Source organism: Alnus glutinosa, chromosome 13 (assembly GCF_958979055.1).
Source record: "Alnus glutinosa chromosome 13, dhAlnGlut1.1, whole genome shotgun sequence".
Classification (NCBI taxonomy): domain Eukaryota; kingdom Viridiplantae; phylum Streptophyta; class Magnoliopsida; order Fagales; family Betulaceae; genus Alnus; species Alnus glutinosa.
Genome location: NC_084898.1, coordinates 2,696,566 through 2,724,217, shown reverse-complemented (window position 1 = coordinate 2,724,217; position 27,652 = coordinate 2,696,566). Strand labels below are relative to the sequence as shown.

At 36.5% G+C, this 27,652-nt stretch overlaps 2 protein-coding genes, 1 long non-coding RNA gene and 1 pseudogene across 5 annotated transcripts; 3 read left to right on the top strand and 1 right to left on the bottom strand.

The window, feature by feature from the left end:
* The first annotated feature begins 735 nt into the window (after positions 1-735).
* LOC133854504 (geraniol 8-hydroxylase-like) lies at positions 736-2,685 on the top strand (annotated as a pseudogene).
* A 7,158-nt stretch (positions 2,686-9,843) lies between these two features.
* Positions 9,844-14,860, top strand: LOC133854084 (geraniol 8-hydroxylase-like). Of its 2 annotated transcripts, none has more exons than XM_062290110.1 (2): positions 9,844-10,831; positions 14,133-14,860. In XM_062290110.1, exons 1-2 carry the CDS (start codon positions 9,941-9,943, stop codon positions 14,736-14,738), a joined length of 1,497 nt encoding a protein of 498 aa, XP_062146094.1. In that variant the 5' UTR covers positions 9,844-9,940; the 3' UTR covers positions 14,739-14,860. The 2 variants fall into 2 exon arrangements, with proteins under 2 accessions (XP_062146094.1, XP_062146093.1); XM_062290109.1 differs by lacking the exon at positions 9,844-10,831 and adding an exon at positions 12,489-14,049.
* Positions 14,861-21,166: 6,306 nt separating this feature from the next.
* LOC133854085 (uncharacterized) lies at positions 21,167-22,228 on the bottom strand. 2 transcript variants are annotated; one of them, XR_009896771.1, is made up of 2 exons: positions 22,053-22,228; positions 21,167-21,453 (listed from the first exon to the last, which is right to left on the bottom strand). It is a non-coding gene; the product is annotated as an uncharacterized LOC133854085 (long non-coding RNA). The 2 variants fall into 2 exon arrangements; XR_009896772.1 differs by having other exon boundaries at positions 22,057-22,228.
* Positions 22,229-25,604: 3,376 nt separating this feature from the next.
* On the top strand, positions 25,605-26,492 carry LOC133854578 (geraniol 8-hydroxylase-like). Its single transcript, XM_062290813.1, has one exon. The coding sequence runs from the start codon at positions 25,605-25,607 to the stop codon at positions 26,490-26,492; it is 888 nt and encodes a 295-aa protein (XP_062146797.1).
* The last annotated feature ends 1,160 nt before the right edge of the window (positions 26,493-27,652 follow it).

The window sequence follows — 27,652 nt, the reverse complement described above, 5'->3', positions numbered from 1 at the left end:
TAATACGGTATATTAATAAAATTAAGAATATGAATCTCTCTCTCTAACAAATTCCATTATTATTAAAAAAGCCACAGCAAAAGCTAGGATCAAAATATAGGGATAACAAGTTTCCTATTTACAATATCATAGGTTCAGAGAAAATTTCTTCCATCCAGATTGTGTCTATAATATGAGTGACAACCTCTAGTGCTAAGCCATGAGCTGCCGAATTGGCTTCTCGTTTAACGTGGACTAAGTTTGCTATCCTAAAAAATTGCATGCCAAATTTTATACTCTCCAATAAATGTCTGTATTTGCTCGTATTGAGCAATTTTGTCGCACAGTCTCTAACAATTTGTAGAGCATCGATCTCCTTCAAGATAGATGTCAAAAAAATTCATCTCTTCACTAAAAATCACTGCTTGAAATGTTGTTCATGCTTAAGTCGTTGTAGGGTTAGCTGCGAGATGATGTGTGATACTGTGAGCAGTCAATATTTATGTACAACCAATATTGCACAACTACCTCTCAACCAAAACATATGGAATGAAACCCAATTACATGTGAGTCCCACCTGATATATCTTAAGATTGTGAGATAGTAGTGCAAATTTGTAATTTTATCATTTCTTTGTGAAACTCTCACAATCTCGTACAGTTTACTTTGACTATTCCACGGGCTTGTGCCTGCCAAGCTGCTATCTGTTCGTTCTGTTGTAAGATTACGCGTTTCCACATTATTTTGGATTCTCCACGAATCCTACATGTGGCTTTACATGGTTAGATCACATGGAATATATCGAAAGAAACAAAATAAATCTTAGGGAAATTAAGATCATGATTCCGTGTTGAAGTGAAGAGCACGTTCTTGTTGAAGTTCGAAGGAAGAGCAGTACTAGTCTTCGTTTAATTTCTCTTTGCTTTGTTATTTAATTTCCTCCGTGCGATCAGAGTTCGTAGGGAAAGATGGATTTCTTGAGCTGCATAATGTTTCTTTGCATCACCTGGATCTTCATCCACACCTTCTATATGATTCCAAGAAGCAAAGCGAATCCCAGAAAGCTTCCACCTGGTCCAAAACCTTTTCTGGTCATCGGAAATCTCTTAGATCTCAGTGACAAACCCCACAAGTCCTTAACCAAGCTTGCCAAGGCTCATGGCCCCATAATGTGCCTTAAACTAGGCCGAGTAATCACAATAATCATTTCTTCAGCAGACACCGCCAAACAAGTCCTCCAAACACACGACCAACTCCTGTGCAACCGAACCATCCCTGACGCTCTCCGAGCCCACATACAAGACGTGTTCGGCTTGCCAGCAAAATATGCAACGGCCAACTGCTTGCCAGCAAAACACTTGGCGCCAACCAATATATCCGGCGCAAGAAAGTGCAAGAGCTCCTCGCTGAAACTCATCAAAGCAGCGTAACAGGTGAGACTGTAGATATTGGCAGGGTGGCTTTTAAGACTACGCTTAATCTGTTATCAAACGCCATTTTTTCGGTGGATTTGGCCGACTCGAATTCTGACACAACTTGAGAGTTCAAGGAGATCGTCTGGAATGTCATGGAAGCCCAACTTGGCAGATTATTTTCCCGTGCTTAAGAAGATCGAACCCCAGGGCGTAAGGCGGCGCATGACAGTTTACTTTGGAAAGCTTATAGACCTCTTTGATAGCATGATTAGCCAACGGTTAATGCAGAGAAAAGTGTCGGGTTCTATGACGTCAAACAGTGATATGTTAGATACCCTTCTTAACATCACCAAAGAAAACACCAAGTTGATGGACAAATCTAAGACAGAACATTTATTTGTTTGTGGTCGCTATTATTACTACTCTATTCTTCTTTGATTTGTTTCATATTCAGGAATTTTTTATTCTAACAATATCTTCTTGTATATTAGGACCTATTTGTTGCGGGGACTGATACAACCTCAGCCACACTGGAATGGGCTATGGCAGAGCTACTCCACAACCCAGAGGCATTGTCAAAAGCAAAAACAGAGCTGGAGCAGATAATTGGCAAAGGCAACCCAATGGAGGAGTCGGATATTGTTCGGTTACCTTACTTACAAGCAGTAGTGAAAGAAACATTCAGATTGCACCCGGTAGCTCCTTTCCTAGTGCCCAGGAAAGCAGAAGCAGATGTGGAAATCAATGGCTATATTATCCCAAAGGGTGCACAAGTGCTAGTGAATGCATGGGCTATAGGCCGAGACCCGAGCTCATGGGAGAAAGCAAATTCATTTATGCCGGAGAGGTTCTTGGGGTCTGAAATTGATTTTAAAGGCAGGAACTTTGAGCTTATACCGTTTGGTGGTGGAAGAAGAATATGTCCTGGTTTGCCATTGGCAATGCGAATGTTGCACTTGATGTTAGGTTCGCTTATTCACACGTTTGATTGGAAGCTTGAAGAAGGGGTTAAATGTGAGGATATGAACATGGAAGATAAGTTTGCCTTAACTTTGCAGCTTGCTCATCCTCTAAGAGCTGTCCCTATTCCACTCTAAAATAGGTTGAAGAATTTAATTAATTACCTGGTTCTACTTTATGTCTTTGTACTACATGCAATATATAATTTTGTTGGAAGCAAATAAACATATGTAGCTTGTCACGTTGATGATAGCATGGAAGTTATCATTGGTAGAGAATATTTGAATAACCCTCAAGTTATGAATTTGATGAGAATTGTATTGTATTTAATAAAGTTTATATTACCTTAAATTTAGAAATTTAATGATATTGAATTACCCTAAATTAAGGGATCTTATTAAGATTATATTTCATATGTTAGCTCTATAAATAGAGCCTTTTTTTATTGTAAAATCAAAGAAATTTGAATAAATATAGGCCTTTGGGCTTCATCTGATGGACGTAGTATTTATTTACTTATTATTCTGCTTTATGTTCTAAAATATATTATCTTATATAGTCTCAGAGCTATAGACTAACGTGATCCAATAGTCTTGTAAATACCTTTGTTATTCTGTTTTATTGTCTTTTTCCTCGATAATTTTCAAATCTCCTGGTCATAGATTTTGCATACTTGAATTTGAGCGGAAAATAAAATAAAAATATATATCTCACTCCACGGCAGAACCTGTTTTTGCTTCTCTTTGTTTTGTTTTTCTTCATTTCTTTTTAGTTTGTGTTTTGTCAAACAAGTGGTGTGCTCGTTGGAGATAAGCTTTACTCCAACCCACGAAATCTGTGTCTCATTTGGAGACAAAACAAACCAAAACCCTTTGTTTTGTTCTTGATTTTCTTTTGATTTTATTAAAAAATAAAAGAGAGATATCTCTGTAATTCTTCGTGATGGGTGTGATGGTTCAGAAACCAAAGTTGAAGTTCCTTTTTGTTTTGTTTAAAAAAATAAAAAAACAGCCAAGCAGCCCATTTGGGCCATATATAGTTGCTATTATTTCGCCTTATAGTTGGCCAATTCTTTCGGCTTTTGTAGTATTGTTTAATGATTTGGGCATGACTTTCGTGATATTATTTCAAATTCAAGATCATTTTAACTCATAGTTGACTTTCATTTCGGTCTATAGTTGGCCTATCAATTTTTGGCATTTGTAGTATTGTTTAAAATTCATGCCTTTTTTAGTCCTTATATAGTTGGCTTTGATTTTTGCTCATAGTTAGCCAATTAGAATTTAAGGTGCATCTCCAATCACCGTCACCGACTCCTCTAGTCATCGCCATCGATTATCGTCGATTGTTGTCATCTTTAGAACAAGAAAAACTAATTGCAAATTCAAGCGTTTAGAATCTTTACACCTTAAGTTTGAGGAGGAGTGTTAAAGTTTTTTTGAATTACCTTGAAGTTAAGAGAATAATGAGAATTATATTGCATTTGATAAAAATTATATTTTCTTGAATTTAGAGATTTATTGATATTGAATCACCCTAAATTAGGGATTTTATTAGAATTATATTTCATCTGTAAGGTCTATAAATAGAGCATTTTGTATTATAAACTCAAAGAAATAAGAGTAAAAAGTAGACCTTTGACGTCACACAACTCATTCCAATTATAGAAATCTCAATTTTAGAGCAAGCTCAAAACACGCTAACCATTTTGATTCCCGTTTCATCCCGACATCCACCTCTCCACGCACCGGCCATCACCACCTTCCTCGGCCTTGCCTTTTGTCGGTGTACTGTTCCGAGTTTTTTCTTTTCTTTTTTTTTTTTTTTTTTTTTTTTTGTTGCTTTGTTTGTGTTGTTTGGGTTTCTTGTTTTTGGATTTGTTCAATACTTGGCAATATTTTCCTTGCAACAATCGTTTAATGATGGTTATTGCCTTTATTGTTTGGGGTTTCTAACCGAGCCATTTTGCCTTTGTAAACCGCATAAGAGGCCCAGATTTTTTTTGAATCCATTGCCTACTGTTTGTTCTCTTATTTACCTATATTTCTTTGTGTTTTTACCTATAATCCTTTTTTTCATAATTGAAAAAAAAAAAAAATACTATGAGAAGAATTAATTTCTTAAGCTTTGTTTTTTGTGACGGCCACTGCCAACCTTTAAATGTGAAGAGTTGACACTACCCATGGGTCTCAATATTTATTGAGAGATGTCTTTAATAGTAGTTAATTACATTTACTTAGTATATGTTAATTAATTAGATAATATGTTAATTTATGAACTAACTAGTTGGTATGTTAACTATATACACACATATAAATATTAAGTAACATATATAATATATATTATTTAATTACTAATATACATGCTTAAATTTATATAACTCATTTTTAGTAATATATTAATATATACACACACAGAGAAAATATATGAACGAGCTAACGAGTCAGATTAATAAGCTGGGTGAACGATTCAGTCGAGCTTTAAACGATCTGAGTTCGTGAGCCCCTATCGAGTTTTGTCGAGTGAGTCGGGTATGTATCACTTATTAATCGAACGTGTTTCTATAGTAACGAACGAGTTTCTGCAATATAAAGCTCAAGTTCGGATCAAGTTAAACCAAGCGAGTATTGTGTAGGGTGTTGAACGGATTAGTTTATTTATAACCCTATAGCCAACTCTTCCTATAATTATTATGAGCCGCTTTATCCCTTTAGCAAATTTTTATTTAAAATAAAAGGTTTTAAAAATTTTATTATGCAAATTTATTGTAGCACCTTAAATGATTTTTTTTTTCTTAAATTTTTTTCCCCCTTCTCTCCCCTTTCTCCTCCTCTCTCCACTTTTAAAAGACCAGTCATTTTTTTAGCATCATTTTAGAGAAACGACGCTAACATATCTGCTTGACGTCGTTTATGGTGCGTTTATGATTGCGATTTTGTAAATAATAAATGTGATTTTAAACCAAATCGCAGAATATAAATCGTTTGGAAACTGTGTTTTTAAAAATTGAGATTTGAAATCGCATATAAGAGGGTGTTTTTTTTAAAACACAAAATTTTAAAGGTTAAATTGTAATTTTGCCAAATACTTAACTATATTTTTAAAAATTATCTTTTAATGGTGCGTTTGGTTCAAATATTATTAAATATTCGAACTGAATTTTTATTCAAAAGTTCAGAATCCAGATCCAAGTTGAATAAAACTCGGTTGCCACTTGAATTTAGTTTGAATGAAGTTTGAATTTCGAGATAATGAATCGACGCGTGAAGTCATAGCCGGCAGAAATCAGAGTTTTTGGGGAACTACAACTCGAACAGAAAAAGTAGCACAAGAGGATTCAAATACCTAGAAACAAGTGTGGCAGCGTACACGTTTCAGCCCCATACTAGTCACTGTACACGTTGCAGGTAGCCTTCCTCCTCGCCACGTTTCAACCCTCTCCTCACACGGCTTTGATGCACCAAATTCCTGCAGAATCCCATTTTCATATTTGGCTTCTTCCCCCGTCAAGCTACAGTACACAAGTACACTAAAGTCAAAAAGTAATTGAAAATTCTGCTATTTCTCTTATTGTAATATATTTTAAAACCCATCCATACCTTTTTTTTGGTTTATTTTGAAACAAATAAAATTCATTTCTTGTCCCAAAGATGGAAGACAAGTTATTTATTAATTTTTTTTTATTATTTTTTTCCATACCAATTATTATTTACAATTTTTTTATACAATCCAATCATTTCTCATTACTAAAAAAACATTTTTTTTTTCAATTTCTAAAATTTAATATTTATTTTCATAACTCCAATCATTATATACAACTTTTGATACAATTCAATCATTTTCAATCACTTTCTACTATTATAAAACATTTTTTTTCAATATCAAAAATTTAAGAGTAATTCTAAACGTCATACCCATGTTCCTCTTGTGTCCCTCTAAAAATGATGTGGTTTTTAAAATCACCATGTGATCAAAATTTAATTTTGATCAATCACAAGCTCAATGGTGATTTTAAAAGCTACCTCATTTTTAGAGGGACACAAGAGGGATATGGGTATAACATGTAGCATTACTCAAAATTTAATACTCAAACACATATTTAAAAAGAATCTTAATTATATTCAACATCCAAACACAATTTCATTATCTTAAAATTCGTAAATATATTCAGAATATTATTCATATTTGAAATATTCGATACCCAAAAGAACCTTGAATTTCACATTTTAAAATTATTATTTTAATTAATACTTTTTAAAATTACAAATTTAAATAAATCCTTAATAAAATGATATAACTTAACATCGTTTTTCTAAATGACGTTACTTTATAGAAAAAAAAAATGTTGAAATAATGGTAAGTCCCATCACAATAATAAATATGATTTAAAAGGACGGGGGAGGGGGCAAAGACTGCCTTCTGCCTTCTGGCATTCCTCAATTCTCATTAAAACAAGCTATAAATGGCCTGTTTCTATGCCGAAACATCTAGATATAGCTTTAGTCGGTTGGCAGAAATTCCAAATAAAGAACAGTGATTGGGGGACCCAGGACCCTTAACCAAACAAAAGAGTTGGTTTTGGTACGTAAGAATTGATGAGAAGGTTTTGGATAAACTCATCAAAACAGTACAATTCTTTATTCACATATTTATATACATTGCACAATTGACAACTTGTGGTGATGTACAAATTGGTACGTAAGAGTTGGTTTTGGTACGTAAGAATTGATGAGAAGGTTTTGGATAAACTCATCAAAACAGTACAATTCTTTATTCACATATTTATATACATTGCACAATTGACAACTTGTGGTGATGTACAATAACACTGCAATAATTTTTTTTTATAGATACGTGAAAAGGAAATTACAACAAGAACTAAATTACAACAGGAAGGCTGGGCACCTCAAACACATCAAAAAAAAATAAAATCCTAAGAATGTAAGTACGCGGAGGCAATGCTTCCGAAGATGCGGGCCTAATGATTCTTGACACGGATGCCTATAATCCAACCACCAATGAAGGGGTTTTGAGGTGGTGTATAAAATCCAAAGGATCCAAACACCGGGTACGGTACCACACAAGATACAGGGGACACAGAGAAGAATATTAAGACAAAAAGCCCAGAAAAAACAAGGAAAAACAGATAACATAATAGTGCAACGGCGGCAGGGCCCTTTGACGACGGCGCGTGAACACCACGCGCCGGTTAAAGGTGCCTTAAATTCCACAGGAGGTCGGCGGCAGCTGGAGGAGGCGGAAGAAGCCGAAACACGCCGGTCAGCAGCAGCCACGCGTTGGTGCGTGAAGCACACGCGCCCGCGAGTAAGATCTACTCGCAGGTGCGTGATAGGCACGCGCCGGCGCGTGGAGGTCGGCTTGACAGATGGTGGGCGGCAGATCGAAGCGGAGGAAACCCGGAGCACGGTGGTGTGGAACGTGAGATGGTGGAGCTTCCGAAAGTGAATAGATCTAACTTTGAAAAAATCAAATCTAAGAACTTGTGGAAGTGATCGGATCCGAGGATGGAGACGATGGATGGGGGCTGCAATCAGACCAGAGGTGGAGGAGAAGCCGGTAAACCCATTGAACCAAGATAAGTCGCCTAGGGCGAAGGATAGAGCCTCCGAAGAGGTGATTGGAGCCTCAGCAGAGGCAAGAAAGGGAGGGGGAAGAAGGAAGAGGGAAAAAAGGGGGAAAGGGGAGGAGGAGGCAGTGAAAATCACTACCACCCCCTCGTCAGCCGGATGTTTTAGGGAGGAAGATTTCAGGAGAGAGAACGGAGAGTTTTGGCCAAAGGAGGCAGGGGTTCTAAAATTTAATAACACTGCAATATTCAAAACTAAACAAACCAACCCATAAAAAAACTAAACAAACCTACTATTTTGCTAAGAATTAGGTTTAAATAATATTATAATAAAAGGTGATACGCTTCAAGTGGTTAAAATAGTGAGTTCTAATGTTTGTAATTTGAATAAATTTAGACAATTAATAGATGAAACTCGGATCAGGTTAAATTTTCTTTTTAATTGATAGATTTATTATATTAGTAGAATCGCTAATAAGCCAACGCATGACTTAACTCAAATTGCCATCAAATAGTTTTAAGATCAGGTTTGAATAGAAGAAATTCTTGAATGTATCTCTAATATTGTTTTGTTAGAGCAATTTGATCTATTTTATTGATTGAGTTATAAAAATGTTACAGTATTATTAAAAAAAAAATTAAACAAACCTATTTAATATCTAAAACGATTTAACTTAGGTGCTCTTAATAAAACTTACGATATATATGTGTAGTTTTTCACACCATTCAAATTTAGAACAAATTGGACCACACATCCGAGCAACTTGCCCTGGCCTGTTCTTTTCTTCCCTTTCTTTTCTTTTCTTTTCTTTTCTTCTCTTCTTTTGTTTTGTTCCTTTGTGCTTTTGTTTGTCGCATCACTTGCCAATAAAAATAAAGGCTTAAATATTTCATTAGTGGTCGAATATTAAGCGTTTTTAAATTTAGTACATTAGATTTTATTTGTATTATAGATGATACCTGAATTAGGGATAAAAAATTCATTTAGTACCTTTGTTAAATTTTTTATCCAAATTTTAACGGCTCGCCATGTGTCAACTGCTAAGGTTGACATGTGGCACTATATATATATAAATCTTAAAAAAAAAATAAAAAAAAAATAAAAAAAAAAAACTGAAAAAAAAAATAAAAAAAAGGGGGCCAAAACCTGTAAAAAACATTTGAGGGTTTACTCATGTGGTGTCTTGGCCACCTCATGGGCCAAGGGGGTGGTTCGGCCACCCCTAGAGCCAAAACCCATTATTATTATTATTTTTTGCCATGGGGTGGCCGAACCTCCTCATGTGGGGTGGTTCGACCACTCCAGACCGCCTCCCTCTCCTTTTCTTCAATTTTTTTTAAAGATTTTTATTTTATTTTATTTATATAGTGCCACGTGTCAACCTCAACAGATGAAATATGGCAGCCGTCAAAATTTGGATAGAAAATCTAACAGATACCAAATGAGTTTTTACCCCTAACTCAAGTACTACCTATGATACAAATGAAAACTTAGTTACTAAATTTAAAAATGCTTAAAACTCAAGTACCAATAAGGTATTTAATACAAAAATAAAAGACAAAGCATTATTTCCCAAATTAGAATATCGTACAACTTTTTAAAAAGTGGTACAAATTAAAAATGAGAATTATATGAATTAATTCTGTCGTTTCATGCATTAAACAAAATAAGAAGTGCTTTATATTAAAAATGTGACATGTTAACAATGAAAATTGAACATATTTTTATCAAGTTCTTACACTTTATGTAATATAAAAGATTTGAGTAAAATCTATTTTTTTGGTTTAGTAAAAAATACGGTTTAGTAAAAAATACCGTCTCTATGAAAGTGAAAAAAACTATTTGAAATAATTTTTTTTATTTTTATTGATTTGTTTTATCCTAATCCCTCTTTCCCCTCAAGTTGCACGCCATGTCTCGGTAAGTCCTTTTCTCTTTTTTGTTCTTCGTCTGTTTGGGATAAAAGTAATCTCTTCAGAGGGTCACAGGGAAAATAAGATGGATTTCTTGAGCTGTATACTATGGCTTTGCCTCATCTGGATCTTGATCAAAACCTTCCATATGATTCCCAGAAGCAAAGCAACTCACAGCAAGCTTCCACCTGGTCCAAAACCTTTTCCGGTCATCGGAAACCTCTTAGAACTCGGTGAAAAACCCCACAAGTCCTTATCCAAGCTTGCCAAAGCTCATGGCCCCATAATGAGCCTAAAACTAGGAAAAGTAACAACAATAGTAATCTCTTCGGCAGACATAGCCAAAGAAGTCCTCCAGACACATGACCGGCTCTTGGCCGACCGAACCATCCCGGACGCAATCCGAGTCTACAACAGCGAGGAGTACAGCTTGCCATGGATACCTATTTCCGCCCGGTGGAGGAACGTTCGGAAAATATGCAGTGGGGAGCTATTCGCCAACAGAATACTCGACGCTAACGAAGATATCCGGCACAAGAAAGTCCAAGAGCTCCTCGCTGAAACTCATCAGTGCGGCCTAACCGGTGAGGCAGTAGATATTGGGAAAGCAGTTTTCAAGACTACGCTTAATCTTTTATCAAACACCATTTTTTCAGTGGATTTAGCCGGAAAGGATTCTGACAAGGCCGGAGCGTTGAAGGAGCTCATCTGGAATGTCATGAAAGAGGCGGCGAATCCCAACTTGGCAGATTTTTTTCCTGTGTTGAAGAAGGTCGACCCTCAAGGCATAAGGCGGCGCATGGCAGGTCACGCTAGAATGATTATGGACCTCTTTGACGGAATGATCAACCAACGGTTGCAGTTGAGGAAATTCTCCGGCTCTATCACGGACAGTGATTTTTTAGACATCCTTCTTAGCATCAATGAAGAAAAAAGTGAGGAGATTGACAGAACTACGATATTACATCTACTCCGGGTTAGTGTTATTACTCCATCTCTATTCTTAATTCTCGGAAATTCTATCATAATTAGTCTCTTTCTTTCTTTTTTCTTTAAAATTCATAATTAGAATTTTATTTGCTCAAAAAAAAGGGATAAATACCCCATTGGTACCTGAGTTGGTACCTGAGTTTTACGTGTTTTTAAATTTAGTACCTCAGTTTTGTTTTGTATCATAGGTGGTACCTGAATTAAGGGTAAAAACCCATTTGGTACCTCTGTTAGATTTTCCGTCCGAATTTTAACGGCTCGCCACGTGTCAACCGCTGAGGTTGACACGTGGCACTACATAAAAAAAAATTAAAAATTAAAAATTAAAAATTGAAATCTTTAGAAAATGATTAAAAACAATAAAATTTTAAAAAAGAAAATTAAAAAAAGAAAAAAGAAGAGGGGTGGCTGAGCCACCCCCCTTGGCCGGTCTGACCGGTCTGGGGTGGCCGAACCACCCCCTATGAGGTGGTTCGGCCACCCCACAGTTGAAAAAAAAAAATAATAATAATTTGAAGGGTTTTGGCCCTAGGAGCCACCCCCTAGGCCCACGGGGGTGGTTCGGCCACCCCCTAGGGCCAAAACCCATCAAAAAAAAATTGAGGGTTTGCCCTTGGGGGTGGCCGAACCACCCTTTAGGGCCACGGGGGTGGTTCGGCCACCCCCATACATGCCGGACTAGGGTGGCCGAACCACCCCCGTGGCCCATGGGGGTGGTTCGGCCACCCCAAGGGCAAACCCTCACTTTCTTTTTGGATGGGTTTTGGCCCTTGGGGGTGGCCGAACCACCCCCTAGGGCCAAAACCCTTCAAATTTTTTTATTTTTTTTTTCAACTGTGGGGTGGCCGAACCACCCCCTATGGGGTGGTTCGGCCACCCCAGACCGGCCAGACCGGCCAAGGGGGTGGCTGGGCCACCTCCTTGGCCAAAATGGGGGTGGCCGGCCACCCCCATGGTGGCCAAGGGAGCCACCCCTCTTCTTTTTTCCTTTTTTAATTTTTTTTTTAAATTTTATTATTTTTAATCATTTTCTAAAGATTTCAATTTTTAATTTTTAATTTTTTTTTATGTAGTGCCACGTGTCAACCTCAGCGGTTGACACGTGGCGAGCCGTTAAAATTCAGACAGAAAATCTAACAGATGTATTAAATGGGTTTTTATCCTTAATTCAGGTACCACCTATGATACAAAACAAAACTGAAGTACTAAATTTAAAAACACGTAAAACTCAAGTACCAATAAGATATTTATCCAAAAAAAAAAAAGAAAAAAAAAAGAAGATCTATGGTCCTGTTTGATATCTCCTTTCCCTTTCCTTCTCTTCTTTCCTTTTCTAGACATGAGCTGACAGGATCAGCTTTTTCGCAGGAGGCTGAACAAATTCAGCCACTTTTCAAGATGGGACGGTTTTTTTTTTCCTATTTTACCCCTGACATGAAAAAAAATTCAGCAACCTCAACTGTCATATACACGGGTAGTATGGGTAAAACAGGAAAAAAAAAATTGTCCTCTCATGAAAAAGTTGTCCTCCAGTCGGTACGCATCTTGGAAAAACTTGTCCTTTGCTGAAATTTTTTTTCAGCATTTCTGCTAAAAGTTTTTCCTGTCAGTACGCGTCAGAAAGGGAGGGAGAGAAGGGAAAGGAAAAAGAGATATCAAAAGAATCTTTGACTTTTTGTTTAAAGTGCCCCCACATGTCCCAAGAAACAAGAGCTTGTGGAGTTTTGCAATTTTATACTCTCCGCTAGATATTTGTATTTGCTCGTATTGGGCAATTTTATTGCACAGCGCAGTCTCTCATAATTTGTAGAGCATCGATCTCCTACTATACAAATCTAAAAAAAAAAACCTATCTTTACTAAAAATTACTGATTGAAATGCCGTCCATGCCTTGGCTGTTGTGGGGTCAGCTGCGAGATGATGCGTGATACTGTGAGCAGCTGAGACGTAACTCTCACAGACTCGTACAATAATTCCCGCACCTACTTAATTGCCCCTTCATTATATCGGCATGCTGCATCCCAGTTAACTTTGACTATTCCACGGGCCGGTGCTTGCCAAGCTGCTATCTGTTGGTTCTGTTTGTTAGACATTATTTTGGATTCTCCACGTGGCTTTACATGATTTGATCACATGGAATATATCGAAAGAAACAAAATAAATCTCAAGAAAATTAAGATCATGATTCCGTGTTGAAGTGAAGCGCACGCTCTTGTTGAAGTTGGAAGGTAGAGCAGTACTAGTCTTCGTTTAATTTCTCTTTGCTTTGTTATTATATTTCCTCCCTGCGATCAGAGTTCGTAGGGAAAGATGGATTTCTTGAGCTGCATAATATTTCTTTGCATCACCTGGATGTTCATCCACACCTTCTATATGATTCCAAGAAGCAAAGCGAATCCCAGAAAGCTTCCACCTGGTCCAAAACCTTTTCCGGTCATTGGAAACCTCTTAGATCTCGGTGACAAACCCCACAAGTCCTTAACCAAGCTTGCCAAGGCTCATGGCCCCATAATGTGCCTAAAACTAGGACGAGTAACCACAATAATCATTTCTTCAGCAGACACCGCCAAACAAGTCCTCCAAACACACGACCAACTCCTGTGCAACCGAACCATCCCTGACGCTCTCCGAGCCCACAAACAAGACATGTTCGGCTTGCCATGGATACCCGTTTCAACCCGGTGGAGAAACCTTCGCAAAATATGCAACGGCCAACTGTTTGCCAGCAAAACACTTGACGCCAACCAAGGTATCCGGCGCAAGAAAGTGCAAGAGCTCCTTGCCGAAACTCATCAAAGCAGCGTAACCGGTGAGGCTGTAGATATTGGCAGGGTGGCTTTTAAGACTGCGCTTAATCTGTTATCAAACACCATTTTTTCGGTGGATTTGGCCGACCTGAATTCTGACACAGCTCGAGAGTTCAAGGAGATTGTCTGGAATGTCATGGAAGAGGCAGGGAAGCCCAACTTGGCAGATTATTTTCCCGTGCTTAAGAAGATCGACCCCCAGGGCGTAAGGCGGCGCATGACAGTTCACTTTGGGAAGCTTATAGATCTCTTTGATCGCATGATTAGCCAACGGTTAAAGCAGAGAAAAGTGTTGGGTTCTATGACGTCGAACAGTGATATGTTAGATACCCTTCTTAACATCACCGAAGAAAACACCGAGGAGATGGACAAATCTAAGATAGAACATTTGTTTGTGGTCGCTATTATTACTGCTCTATTCTTCTTTGATTTGTTTCATAATCAGGTATTTTTTATTCTAACATCTTCTTGTTATATTAGGACCTATTTGTTGCGGGGACTGATACAACCTCAGCCACACTGGAATGGGCTATGGCAGAGCTACTCCACAACCCAGAGGCACTGTCAAAAGCAAAAACAGAGCTGGAACAAGTAATTGGCAAAGGCAACCCAATGGAGGAGTCAGATATTGCTCGGTTACCTTACTTACAAGCAGTAGTGAAAGAAACATTCAGATTGCACCCGGTAGTTCCTTTCCTACTGCCTAGGAAAGCCGAAGCAGATGTAGAAATCAACGGCTATATTATCCCAAAGGGTGCACAAGTGCTAGTGAATGCATGGGCTATAGGCCGAGACCCGAGCTTATGGGAGAAAGCGAATTCATTTATGCCGGAGAGGTTCTTGAGGTCTGAAATTGATTTTAAAGGCCGGAACTTTGAGCTTATACCGTTTGGTGGTGGAAGAAGAATATGTCCTGGTTTGCCATTGGCAATACGAATGCTGCATTTGATGTTAGGTTCGCTTATCCACACGTTCGATTGGAAGCTTGAAGAAGGGGTTAAACGTGAGGATATGAACATGGAAGATAAGTTTGCCTTAACCTTGCAGATTGCTCATCCTGTAAGAGCTGTCCCTATTCCACTCTAAAATAGGTTGAAGAATTTTAATTACTTGGTTGCCATTCTACTTGATGTCTTTGTACTACATGCATGCAATATATAATTTTGTTGGAAGCAAATAAACACATATAGCTTGTCACGTTGATGATAGCATGGAACTTATCATTGGTAGAGAATATTTGAATTACTTTTTAAGTTATGAATTTGATGAAAATTGTATTGTATTTAATAAAGTTTTTATTACCTTAAATTTAGAGATCGAATGATATTGAATTTTCTTAAATTAATGAATCTTATCAAAATTATATTTCATCTATAAGCATTGCTCTCATGTCTATAATAGAGCCTTTATGTCTAACCACCTTTAAATCTCTCAACTTAACTCGCTATTTGGGTATAAGAAATTCACAATCCTATTCATCAATTTTAGGTATTGCCCATTGATGGCAGACGAATTCATGTGGAGCCATTAATGTTGGGGAGCTCAATTATTGCTCATCTTTTATGATTTTATCTCTCCTTCGCAAGGACAGGCCTTGCATTAATAATGGTACGTGAAGAGGGAGCTGACGAATAATGAAAGAAAAGAAACATCATGGAAATTAACGTTATTTTCTTATAAAATCAACTTTATATTAACAAAAGTAAAATAAAAAACTAATTGCAACTCATATACCCAAACCAAGTCAGTCTATGTGTTTTCCCATCTATAGAGAGTCAGAGACAACATATGGAAACTCAAAAGCAAACATTAAAATAAGAACAAAGTTTTCTTCCAACCTGGTCTATGAAGCTGACATGTATCCAATATGCAAGTCACTCTCACATGCATTTTTAAAACAACATCGAAGGAAACCACACACATTTTGAAAACATGTTAGCTTAATAGACTCCATTAGAGAAAAACCGTCCTTAAAAAAAATATCTATTTAATAGTTTTTGTTCCTTGAAAACCTTATTACAAGGCAGAATCTAATGCAGTGACAGGAATGTAACATAAAAAACAGCTCCAAGTGGAGTTGTTTTAACAAAAATGCTTGAATTAGAGGTGTTTTAACAAAAACAACTCTAATTACAAGAGTTTTAACAAAAAGGGCCTCAATTGGAGGCTTTTTAAATCGGCTCCAATTGGAGCCGTTTTAAGGAAAGCGTCTCTAATTTGAACCGTTTTCCGTAAAGCGGCTCCAATTTGAGCCGCTTTCCTTAAATCGACTCCAAATAGAGCCGTTTTAATTTGCTATAAATCGGCTTCAATTGAAGCCGTTTTTATACAAATGGCTCTAATTGGAGTCCTTTTAACAATGCGACTCCAATTAGAGCCGTTTTCAATAAAATGGGTCCAATTTAGAGCCGTTTTCAATAAAACGGCTCCAATTTAGAGCCGTTTCTTATAAAGCGATTCCAATTGTAACTGTTTTAAAACGTCTCAAATTGGAGACGCCTTGAAAAACCGGCTCCAATTGGAGCCATTTTATTCAATTCGACTCCAAATGGAGTCGTCTCATTAGAACGGCTCAAATTAGAGCCGTTTATCATAAAGCGGCTCAAATTGAAGCCGTTTAAAAAACGACTCTAATTCGAGACACCTTGGAGAATCGGCTCCAATTGGAGCCGTTTTAGTTAATGTGGCTCCAAATGGAGCCATTTTGTTTAAGTGGCTCCATGTTGAGCCGTTTTAATTAAAACGGCTTCAATTTGAGCCGTTTGTATAAAGCGGCTCCAATTGGAGCCGTTCTATAAGGAATGGCTCTAATTAGGGCCGGTTTGAACTAAATCAGCTCGAATTAGAGCCGTTTTAACAAAAGGGCTCCAATTGGAGCCATTTTAGCTAAAACAGCTTCAATTTGAGCCATTTTAGTTCAAATCGGCTCCAATTTGAGCCGTTTTAAACAAAAACGGCTCTAAAAGCCCTTTTTTTTGTAGTGCACTATACTTCGCAGCCGACGTTCAACAGTCCATCCTATTGACACTGACCTGACGGTAACCATTTCTCTTTTAGCGGCTCGACTCACCTATCAGTATTTAATGATTTAACATTATGCTCATACACAGTAGCAACCTCTTTGATCTCATACTCAATGAGTTGCATCGGATCTTATTATCGACGTGGTAGCTAAACTCTAATACTAAATGATACAAGCTTCACGTAAAACTCGCCCTTAAAAGGCTTGTAAGGTGTTCAAAAGCTTGTATACACATAATTAAAATTGTACTTAAGTCATGTAAGACACTTAAGATTAGGATCTGGATCGTAACATGTTCATCTACCTGTCTGAATTCCCCCTTCTCTCTCCTTTCTCCTCCTCTCTCCACTTTTAAAAGACCAGTCATTTTTTTAGCATCATTTTAGAGAAACGACGCTAACATATCTGCTTGACGTCGTTTAGGGTGCGTTTATGATTGCGATTTTGTAAATAATAAATTTGATTTTAAACCAAATCGCAGAATATAAATCGTTTGGAAACTGTGTTTTTAAAAATTGAGATTTGAAAATGTAGAAAATATGTTTTTTCAAATCGCATGTAAGAGGGTATTTTTTTTAAAACACAGAATTTTAAAGGTTAAATTGTAATTTTGCCAAATACTTAACTATATTTTTAAAAATTATTTTTTAATGGTGCGTTTGGTTCAAATATTATTCAATATTCGAACTGAATTTTTATTCAAAAGTCCAGAATCCAGATTCAAGTTGAATAAAATCCGGTTGCCACTTGAATTTAGTTTGAATGAAGTTTGAATTTCGAGATAATGAATCGACGCGTGAAGTCATAGCCGGCAGAAATCAGAGTTTTTGGGGAACTACAACTCGAACAGAAAAAGTAGCACAAGAGGATTCAAATACCTAGAAACAAGTCTGGCAGCGTACACGTTTCAGCCCCGAGGAGTGATTCCCAGCCACCTACAAGCACAACTTCTTACCACCCCTTGCGTACGTGGATTTTTTTTTTTTTTTTTTTTTTTGAAAAAACAAAAAGCTAAAACCAGCTCCCCCCACACACACAGTACATCCCCAAATTTTCCCCCAAAAGCTGAAACCCCCACACACTTATGACCCCCAGATTTCGTCTCTCTCTCTCTCTCCGGCAGGCCGTCCCCCTCCGGCGTGTTCCTCATCTTCTTGGCCAGCTGTCACTTCGTTAAACAAATCTCACCAGTGTACAAACTTTTTTTCCGGTGGTTTCTCTATCTTCGGCAGCCTTTTGGTGGTGTTCTCTGTCTCCAGCGGCGGATTCCATCTCCGGCGGCGGATTCCATCTCCGGCGGCGGATTCCATCTCCGGCGAGGTCTGTTTGTACTCTATCTCTGTCTTCCCCCATCTTTGACATACTTTTTTTTTTGCCTCTGTTTGTAATATCTCTCTCTGTTTGTAATATGGGTATCAAAATGTTGTATATTAAGTTCTCTTTGTACACACACTTTCCAAGCACCTGAAATGTTAGCTTTTACATGGAATATTTTTATGGTTTAATGGAAATGTTTTACCTGATTTGAGCCTTGACATTGTACTATAGCGCATCAGGAATTTTCGTTAGTTTATTATCCCTGAGCACCAGCTCCTGCAAAAGTAATTATAACCTCCATGTCATTCTAGCAACAATCTACATACTACAAGAATAAAATGAAGGATGTATAAGAAGCATAATTTCATTCAGCCTGATAACAAAAAACGAATCATCTGAGCATCCAATAACACACAAATGCATTCTCTCTTTTCTGTAGTTTAAGAAATTCTGGGCTTCAAAGCCTTCGACTCATTTTTCATTTTAAACATGCACAAGCACAAACACATCACTAAAATAAAACCTGACATTAAATTCTCTTAAATATCATGTTAGAATGCTATAGACGTGCCTTTAGGAATTTTTAGTTCTTTCAAAAATCTAACATGTGGTTTACTAAATTAATTATATAGTTTAAGTGAGTAAGTTCATCTTAATTTTGTTACTTGATCGTGTCATTTTGATTGTTAAGAAGTGATTAGACAATTTTGAGTTCATGATATTAGTTTAACATAAGCTGATTTTTTTTTTGTCAGATTAGTGTGTTTCGCATGAAGATCCTATTTGAGACTATGTTCATATTGATTATGTATCTTTTGTATATATATAGTATGTCTTGCTTTATATAGCATTTCATTTTTTTAATGATTTTTTATGTTGAAAAATATAACTATATAGCACTTTTTTAAATGGATTTTGCAAGCTCACACTTGGATAATGAGGGTGAAGTTGAACCTATGTATACATATATTCCAAATGACGATGCTTTAACCCACCAAGATGGCCCTGAAAATGGTTAGGCTCTTCACTTTTGTTTGAGTTTTGATCCACCAAGATAGGTGTTTTTTTTTTTTTTTTTTAACTTGTATCATTTTTTGGATAGATGTGAGTGAAACAATTGCTGAACCACCTGAACCATTGACATCTAGTTCGGATGAAGAGTTAAACAATGAGGAAGACAATGTTGTATTATTGAAGATGATCGATGGGGATGAAAAAGTTGAAGAACCTAAACCGTCAATGACATTTACTTCAATAGAGGAAGTGAGAACATATTATAGGAAGTTTGCTAAGCAGGCTGGTTTTGGTGTGCTAACAAGAACCACGAAAAAAGTGCATGGTGAACAAAGATACCTAATCCTTACATGTAGTCGTGGACGCGTACAACAAACTAGCACAAGTAAGAGTTCGAAGCCAATTCCAACAACTAATAGAACGGGGTGTCGTGCTAGGATTTGTGCGTCGAAATGTGATGATGGAACGTGGTTTTTGAGGAAAGTTGTGCTTGAGCATAATCATCAATTAAGCCCGGGCAAAGCAAGATTTTTTAGATGCAATAAGATTATAAATGATGCTACCAAAAGAAGACTCGAACTAAATGATAGAGCAGGAATACGTTTGACTAAGAATTTTAATTCATTGGTTGTCGAGAATGGGGGGTTTGAGAGTCTTTCCTTTGGAGAGAGAGATTGTAGAAATTTTATTAACAAGGCAAGAGAGCTTCGGCTTGGTAAAGGAGGTGCTCAGGCACTTTGTGATTATTTCAGTCGAATGCAAAAGAAGAACAATGGCTTCTATTGTGCCTTAAAGCTCGCGCCAAGTCCCTCTTCCCATCACATTTCAATTGTCGCATCTTATAGCTGTAATGAAGTTGATCAAAGTAATAATAAGGTGCTTAGTCCTATTAAGGTTCAGCGCAAAGGAAGGCCACCGTCAACGAGAAAAGTGTCCATTATAGAAAAAGTGGCCAAGAAAGTACCTACCGTAGAACAAACAGCTAAGAAGGCCAAAGCATCAAAGAAGCCACCGAGTGACAACAATGCGAAACAGAAGAGACGAAAAAATCAGGTTGGTATATTTTTTTCCCCTTATACTTACAAACATGTGCATTTCGTTCAAAACACATTCAAATAACTTTTTTTTTTTTTTTTAATTATAGACCTCCAAAGCAACAAAAAATCAAGACACTGCATGTCAAATTGCATTGCCGTCTGCTACTCACGTTCAAAGCGGTCATATAATTCATACTCAGGTGATTATTTAATATTTAATGTACTTAATTGTATCTGTTTGATAGAAGTGGTTGAATTGAAATGTGATTTATGAGTTTTATGGTTTCTCATGTGTGCATTAGGGTCCTTTGTCGATTGATCCAATAAATGAGTTATCCATATTGGTAAGCCAACAAAAATATGAAGATGCTTTCACTACAACCATACGTAGAGGTGATATGTCACTTTTGAGTTGGCTATGCTATAAGGTGAAATTTTCTATATTGTATTGTGTTGGTCATTGAAATTCATTTATTTTAGATACATGTTTATTGGAGTTGATATTTTCAGGTTAATTTGCAGTGGGTCTTGACTATAGATCCTCTCCCTTTGAGCCAAGTAGTGTTGCTCCACTTGTTGCGGCAATTAACATATTGTATAAATATCAATTCAGCCCAGAAATTTGTTTGGATGGCAGATGTTGCTAATGCTATAATCCCAACTGACCCATCAATTGCAGTATATGTGCGGCCTATCTATAATGAAATATATGTCATACTCAACAATCCACGTAACTTGCCCACAATTACTGGTGCAGAGCTCGAAAGTTTCCGTCTTTTGATGCAAGTCATTACTTCCACATTAGGAAGTCACGTATGATTTTTATGGAACAATGTAATAGTTGAATTTTTGAACATTTAGGTTCCATTGTTATGGATTACTCTTTTTGTTATGGAACAATGTAATAGTTTGATTTTTTGGACATTTAGGTTCCATTGTTATGGATTACTCTTTTTGTTATGGAACAATGTAATAGTTTGATTTTTTGGACATTTAGGTTCTATTGTTATGGATCTCTTTTTTTGATTCTCTTCAATATGGAACAATGTAATATTCAGCACAACTCACTAGGGCTATAAACAAGCACAATGTGAACATGATATTAAACTGACAGTAATAAATCAAACATCAAAGTCCAAACACATATTACACAATAAAAACCCCAACCATTAGTACAAAGAACGAGACCGGTCAAAGTGCATAATATCAGTTAATGTCTTCCACAGCCTCCTCAATACATAATACTAATCATGTCTTTGCTGCCACATTTGTTGCATAATGCTTTCTCGCAAGATGGTCATCTCATGCTCAGCTGCGTCTAGGAGATAACCAAAAGGCCAGGCACATCTCATACCCTGTGTCCCAGTGTTGTCGAGATCCATAGGTATATTGGACTCAAAGTTGCCTTCACCTACATATGAGTAAGAGAAAGATCATCACTTTGTGCCATAAGTAAAGACTAATCACCAGTTTGTGCCATAAGCAAGGACACAAACAAACTTTGGCTCAATTCCTACCGGTTCAACATTGAGATTCATTGCAAAGTCTACAAGAGCATTTTAAAGCAAAATTAAATATATAAATTGCCCCAAAAAATGTACAAATCCAACAAACAAAGAATTTCACACAAATATATTAAGGTCTTTGAATCGACACACCCAAAATCAAAACCAAAAATAAAAAAATAAAAAAAAAATCAAAGCAAACCAATGGTACCCATATTTTTTTTTGGATGAATTAAGACCTTTATAGAACAAAACTCATCAATATAGAACTAAACCACAGAACACAACAAATCTGCTAAACAACAACCATTACAAGGCCATGCGGTAAACACCAGCAGCCAACCACAAACAGAAACAAACCAATGGTACCCATATTGTTTAGTAAAAGTAGAAAAAGCAGAAAGAAAATCAAGCAATCTCTGGAAATACCCACAATCTCAAAAGCTTAATCTAGCCCAGACAAATCCCATAAAAATACACTGATTGAGAGAGAGAGAGAGAGTACAAACAGAGCACCGGTGAAGGATGGCCCGGTGGAGGGTGGCCGACCGCCGAGAGAGAACCAACGCCGCCGGTTAAACGACGAGGGGGACGGGGACGACCGACGAGCGAGCGAGCGAGAGGGAGAGAGAGAGAGGGGGCCGGCCGTTTTGGCGGGGGGGGATATTTGGGGGAGAGGGACGGGCTCGACCGGCGAACGAGCGAGAGGGAGAGAGAGAGAGAGAGGGGGGCGGCGGTTTCCGGGGGGGGATTTGAGCGAGAGGGAGAGAGAGAGAGAGAGGGGGGCGGCGGTTTTCGGGGGGGGGGGATTTGAGCGAGAGGGAGAGAGAGAGAGAGGGGGCGGCGGTTTCCGGGGGGGAGTGGGATTTGAGCGAGAGAGAGAGAGAGTTGGGGATACAAACCAACTCTTTTGTGTTTTTTTTTTAAAAAAAAAAAAAAAAAATACTTGCCACGTCAGCAAGTTGGCCAAAAGTTGGTTTATTGGGTGGTAGAGAAGCGTTTCCCTTCAGCCCCATACTAGTCACTGTACACGTTGCAGGTAGCCTTCCTCCTCGCCACGTTTCAACCCTCTCCTCACACGGCTTTGATGCACCAAATTCCTGCAGAATCCCATTTTCATATTTGGCTTCTTCCCCCGTCAAGCTACAGTACACAAGTACACTAAAGTCAAAAAGTAACTAAAAATTCTGCTATTTCTCTTATTGTAATATATTTTAAAACCCATCCATACCTTTTTTTTGGTTTATTTTGAAACAAATAAAATTCATTTCTTGTCCCAAAGATGGAAGACAAGTTATTTATTAATTTTTTTTATTATTTTTTTCCATACCAATTATTATTTACAATTTTTTTATACAATCCAATCATTTCTCATTACTAAAAAAACATTTTTTTTTCAATTTCTAAAATTTAATATTTATTTTCATAACTCCAATCATTATATACAACTTTTGATACAATTCAATCATTTTCAATCACTTTCTACTATTATAAAACATTTTTTTTCAATATCAAAAATTTAAGAGTAATTCTAAACGTCATACTCATGTTCCTCTTGTGTCCCTCTAAAAATGATGTGGTTTTTAAAATCACCATGTGATCAAAATTTAATTTTGATCAATCACAAGCTCAATGGTGATTTTAAAAGCTACCTCATTTTTAGAGGGACACAAGAGGGATATGGGTATAACATGTAGCATTACTCAAAATTTAATACTCAAACACATATTCAAAAAGAATCTTAATTATATTCAACATCCAAACACAATTTCATTATCTTAAAATTCGTAAATATATTCAGAATATTATTCATATTTGAAATATTCGATACCCAAAAGAATCTTGAATTTCACATTTTAAAATTATTATTTTAATTAATACTTTTTAAAATTACAAATTTAAATAAATCCTTAATAAAATGATATAACTTAACATCGTTTTTCTAAATGACGTTACTTTATAGAAAAAAAAAATGTTGAAATAATGGTAAGTCCCATCACAATAATAAATATGATTTAAAAGGACGGGGGGAGGGGGCAAAGACTGCCTTCTGCCTTCTGGCATTCCTCAATTCTCATTAAAACAAGCTATAAATGGCCTGTTTCTATGCCGAAACATCTAGATATAGCTTTAGTCGGTTGGCAGAAATTCCAAATAAAGAACAGTGATTGGGGGACCCAGGACCCTTAACCAAACAAAAGAGTTGGTTTTGGTACGTAAGAATTGATGAGAAGGTTTTGGATAAACTCATCAAAACAGTACAATTCTTTATTCACATATTTATATACATTGCACAATTGACAACTTGTGGTGATGTACAATAACACTGCAATATTCAAAACTAAACAAACCAACCCATAAAAAAACTAAACAAACCTACTATTTTGCTAAGAATTAGGTTTAAATAATATTATAATAAAAGGTGATACGCTTCAAGTGGTTAAAATAGTGAGTTCTAATGTTTGTAATTTGAATAAATTTAGACAATTAATAGATGAAACTCGGATCATGTTAAATTTTCTTTTTAATTGATAGTTTTATTATATTAGTAGAATCGCTAATAAGCCAACGCATGACTTAACTCAAATTGCTATCAAATAGTTTTAAGATCAGGTTTGAATAGAAGAAATTCTTGAATGTATCTCTAATATTGTTTTGTTAGAGCAATTTGATCTATTTTATTGATTGAGTTATAAAAATGTTACAATATTATTTAAAAAAAAAATTAAACAAACCTATTTAATATCTAAAACGATTTAACTTAGGTGCTCTTAATAAAACTTACGATATATATGTGTAGTTTTTCACACCATTCAAATTTAGAACAAATTGGACCACACATCCGAGCAACTTGCCCTGGCCTGTTCTTTTCTTCCCTTTCTTTTCTTTTCTTTTCTTTTCTTCTCTTCTTTTGTTTTGTTCCTTTGTGCTTTTGTTTGTTGCATCACTTGCCAATAAAAATAAAGGCTTAAATATTTCATTAGTGGTAGAATATTAAGCGTTTTTAAATTTAGTACATTAGATTTTATTTTATTTGTATTATAGGTGATACCTGAATTAGGGATAAAAAATTCATTTAGTACCTTTGTTAAATTTTTTATCCAAATTTTAACGGCTAGCCATGTGTCAACTGCTAAGGTTGACATGTGGCACTATATATATAAAAATCTTAAAAAAAAAAAAAAACTGAAAAAAAAAATAAAAATAAGGGGGCCAAAACCCGTAAAAAACATTTGAGGGTTTACTCATGTAGTGGCTTGGCCACCTCATGGGCCAAGGAGGTGATTCGGCTACCCCTAGAGCCAAAACCCATTATTATTATTTTTTTTTTGCCATGGGGTGGCCGAACCTCCTCATGTGGGGTGGTTCGACCACTCCAGACCGCCTCCCTCTCCTTTTTTTTCAATTTTTTTTTAAAGATTTTTATTTTATTTTATTTATATAGTGTCACGTGTCAACCTCAGCAGATGACATATGGCAGCCGTCAAAATTTGGATAGAAAATCTAACAGATACCAAATGAGTTTTTACCCCTAACTCAAGTACTACCTATGATACAAATGAAAACTTAGTTACTAAATTTAAAAATGCTTAAAACTCAAGTACCAATAAGGTATTTAATACAAAAATAAAAGACAAAGCATTATTTCCCAGATTAGAATATCGTACAACTTTTTAAAAAGTGGTACAAATTAAAAATGAGAATTATATGAATTAATTATGTCGTTTCATGCATTAAACAAAATAAAAAATGCTTTATATTAAAAATGTGGCATGTTAACAATGAAAATTGAACATATTTTTATCAGATTCTTACACTTTATGTAATATAAAAGATTTGAGTAAAATCTATTTTTTTGGTTTAGTAAAAAATACTGTCTCTATGAAAGTGAAAAAAACTATTTGAAATAATTTTTTTATTTTTATTGATTTGTTTTATCCTAATCCCTCTTTCCCCTCAAGTTGCACGCCATGTCTCGGTAAGTCCTTTTCTCTTTTTTGTTCTTCGTCTGTTTGGGATAAAAGTAATCTCTTCAGAGGGTCACAGGGAAAATAAGATGGATTTCTTGAGCTGTATACTATGGCTTTGCCTCATCTGGATCTTGATCAAAACCTTCCATATGATTCCCAGAAGCAAAGCAACTCACAGCAAGCTTCCACCTGGTCCAAAACCTTTTCGGGTCATCGGAAACCTCTTAGAACTCGGTGAAAAACCCCACAAGTCCTTATCCAAGCTTGCCAAAGCTCATGGCCCCATAATGAGCCTAAAACTAGGAAAAGTAACAACAATAGTAATCTCTTCGGCAGACATAGCCAAAGAAGTCCTCCAGACACATGACCGGCTCTTGGCCGACCGAACCATCCCGGACGCAATCCGAGTCTACAACAGCGAGGAGTACAGCTTGCCATGGATACCTATTTCCGCCCGGTGGAGGAACGTTCGGAAAATATGCAGTGGGGAGCTATTCGCCAACAGAATACTCGACGCTAACGAAGATATCCGGCACAAGAAAGTCCAAGAGCTCCTCGCTGAAACTCATCAGTGCGGCCTAACCGGTGAGGCAGTAGATATTGGGAAAGCAGTTTTCAAGACTACGCTTAATCTTTTATCAAACACCATTTTTTCAGTGGATTTAGCCGGAAAGGATTCTGACAAGGCCGGAGCGTTGAAGGAGCTCATCTGGAATGTCATGAAAGAGGCGGCGAATCCCAACTTGGCAGATTTTTTTCCTGTGTTGAAGAAGGTCGACCCTCAAGGCATAAGGCGGCGCATGGCAGGTCACGCTAGAATGATTATGGACCTCTTTGACGGAATGATCAACCAACGGTTGCAGTTGAGGAAACTCTCTGACTCTATCACGGACAGTGATTTTTTAGACATCCTTCTTAGCATCAGTGAAGAAAAAAGTGAGGAGATTGACAGGACTACATCTACTCCGGGTTAGTGTTATTACTCCATCTCTATTCTTAATTCTCGGAAATTCTTTCATAATTAGTCATTTTCATCTTTAGCTACATGCAGATGTAGTGTCATTTTCATGTAGGCTGTAAGAAGTCATTGCAGGTTTGCACAGTTTACAAGGACCTATAATAAGTAGTATAAAAATATAATTAAATGACCAAGGCCATGGGTGGATATAGCCCATTAGTCCCCCTCCCCCCAAAATATCTTCATCCCTTCACGGCTGGCAATTGGACAACAAAATATATATATATATATATTGACTTTTTGTTTCAAGTGCCCCCCACATGTACTAAGAAACAAGAGCTTGTGGAGTTGTGCACGGCAACGAGAGAAACGTTAACGTTAGAGAGTGTGACTTTTTTTTTTTTTTTTTTATTATTATTATTATTATTAGAATCTCATTAAATTTCATAAATATTTGAAAATTTAAAATTTTATATTTTAATGTGTCAATTATTCAAATGAAATAAATGGTATATTATGAACAGTTAGATGTAAAACATAGATAAAATTTAACAATTTAAAATTTTCAAATATTTAAAAAATTAAAAAAAATCCCGATCCGTCTTTTCCGCCCGTAGGCAAATCTCACGTGGAGAATGACATAAATTATTATAGCAGTTAGTCAAATGTTATTTTGATTGTCTAAATGTTAAACTGAAAGCAAATAATGTTGGATGGGCTTACCAATTTAGAGAAATATTTTGTGTATTGTTCATTTATCAAATGTAAAAACACTGCGTTTTCTGATCTCTAATATTCTCTCTTTTCAATAGGGAATAAAAAAAAATGATTGAAAAATAAAATTTAAATAAAACATCAAAAGTGAAAGAAACACTTTCTTTGAAATAGGGAGCTTGGATGTACGTACCTTGATAAAATGAGTAGCTACCACTTAGAATAGAAAAAAAAAATGATTTTTTTTAGCTAAAATGGAGAACAAATTGACGAGCCGATCTAATATTATTGGCATATATTATTTTCTAATAGTTTTGCACATTCGACAAAGGAGTATTGGAGGTCATGAGGGTATATATTTTTGAATTAGTCCTAAAGTCCTGTTTGAATGGAATTCCCTGAAATTAAGGTCGAATATGTAACGACCAATCATGCCGTACCAATACAATATAATATAATTTG

Coding starts and splice junctions, on each gene's coding strand:
- LOC133854084 (XM_062290109.1), top strand. CDS start 13,156: ATGGATTTCTTGAGCTGCATAATATTTCTTTGCATCACCTGGATGTTC. Junction 14,050..14,132: donor AGATAGAACATTTGTTTGTG/GTCGCTATTATT, acceptor TTGTTATATTAG/GACCTATTTGTTGCGGGGAC.
- LOC133854578 (XM_062290813.1), top strand. CDS start 25,605: ATGGATTTCTTGAGCTGTATACTATGGCTTTGCCTCATCTGGATCTTG.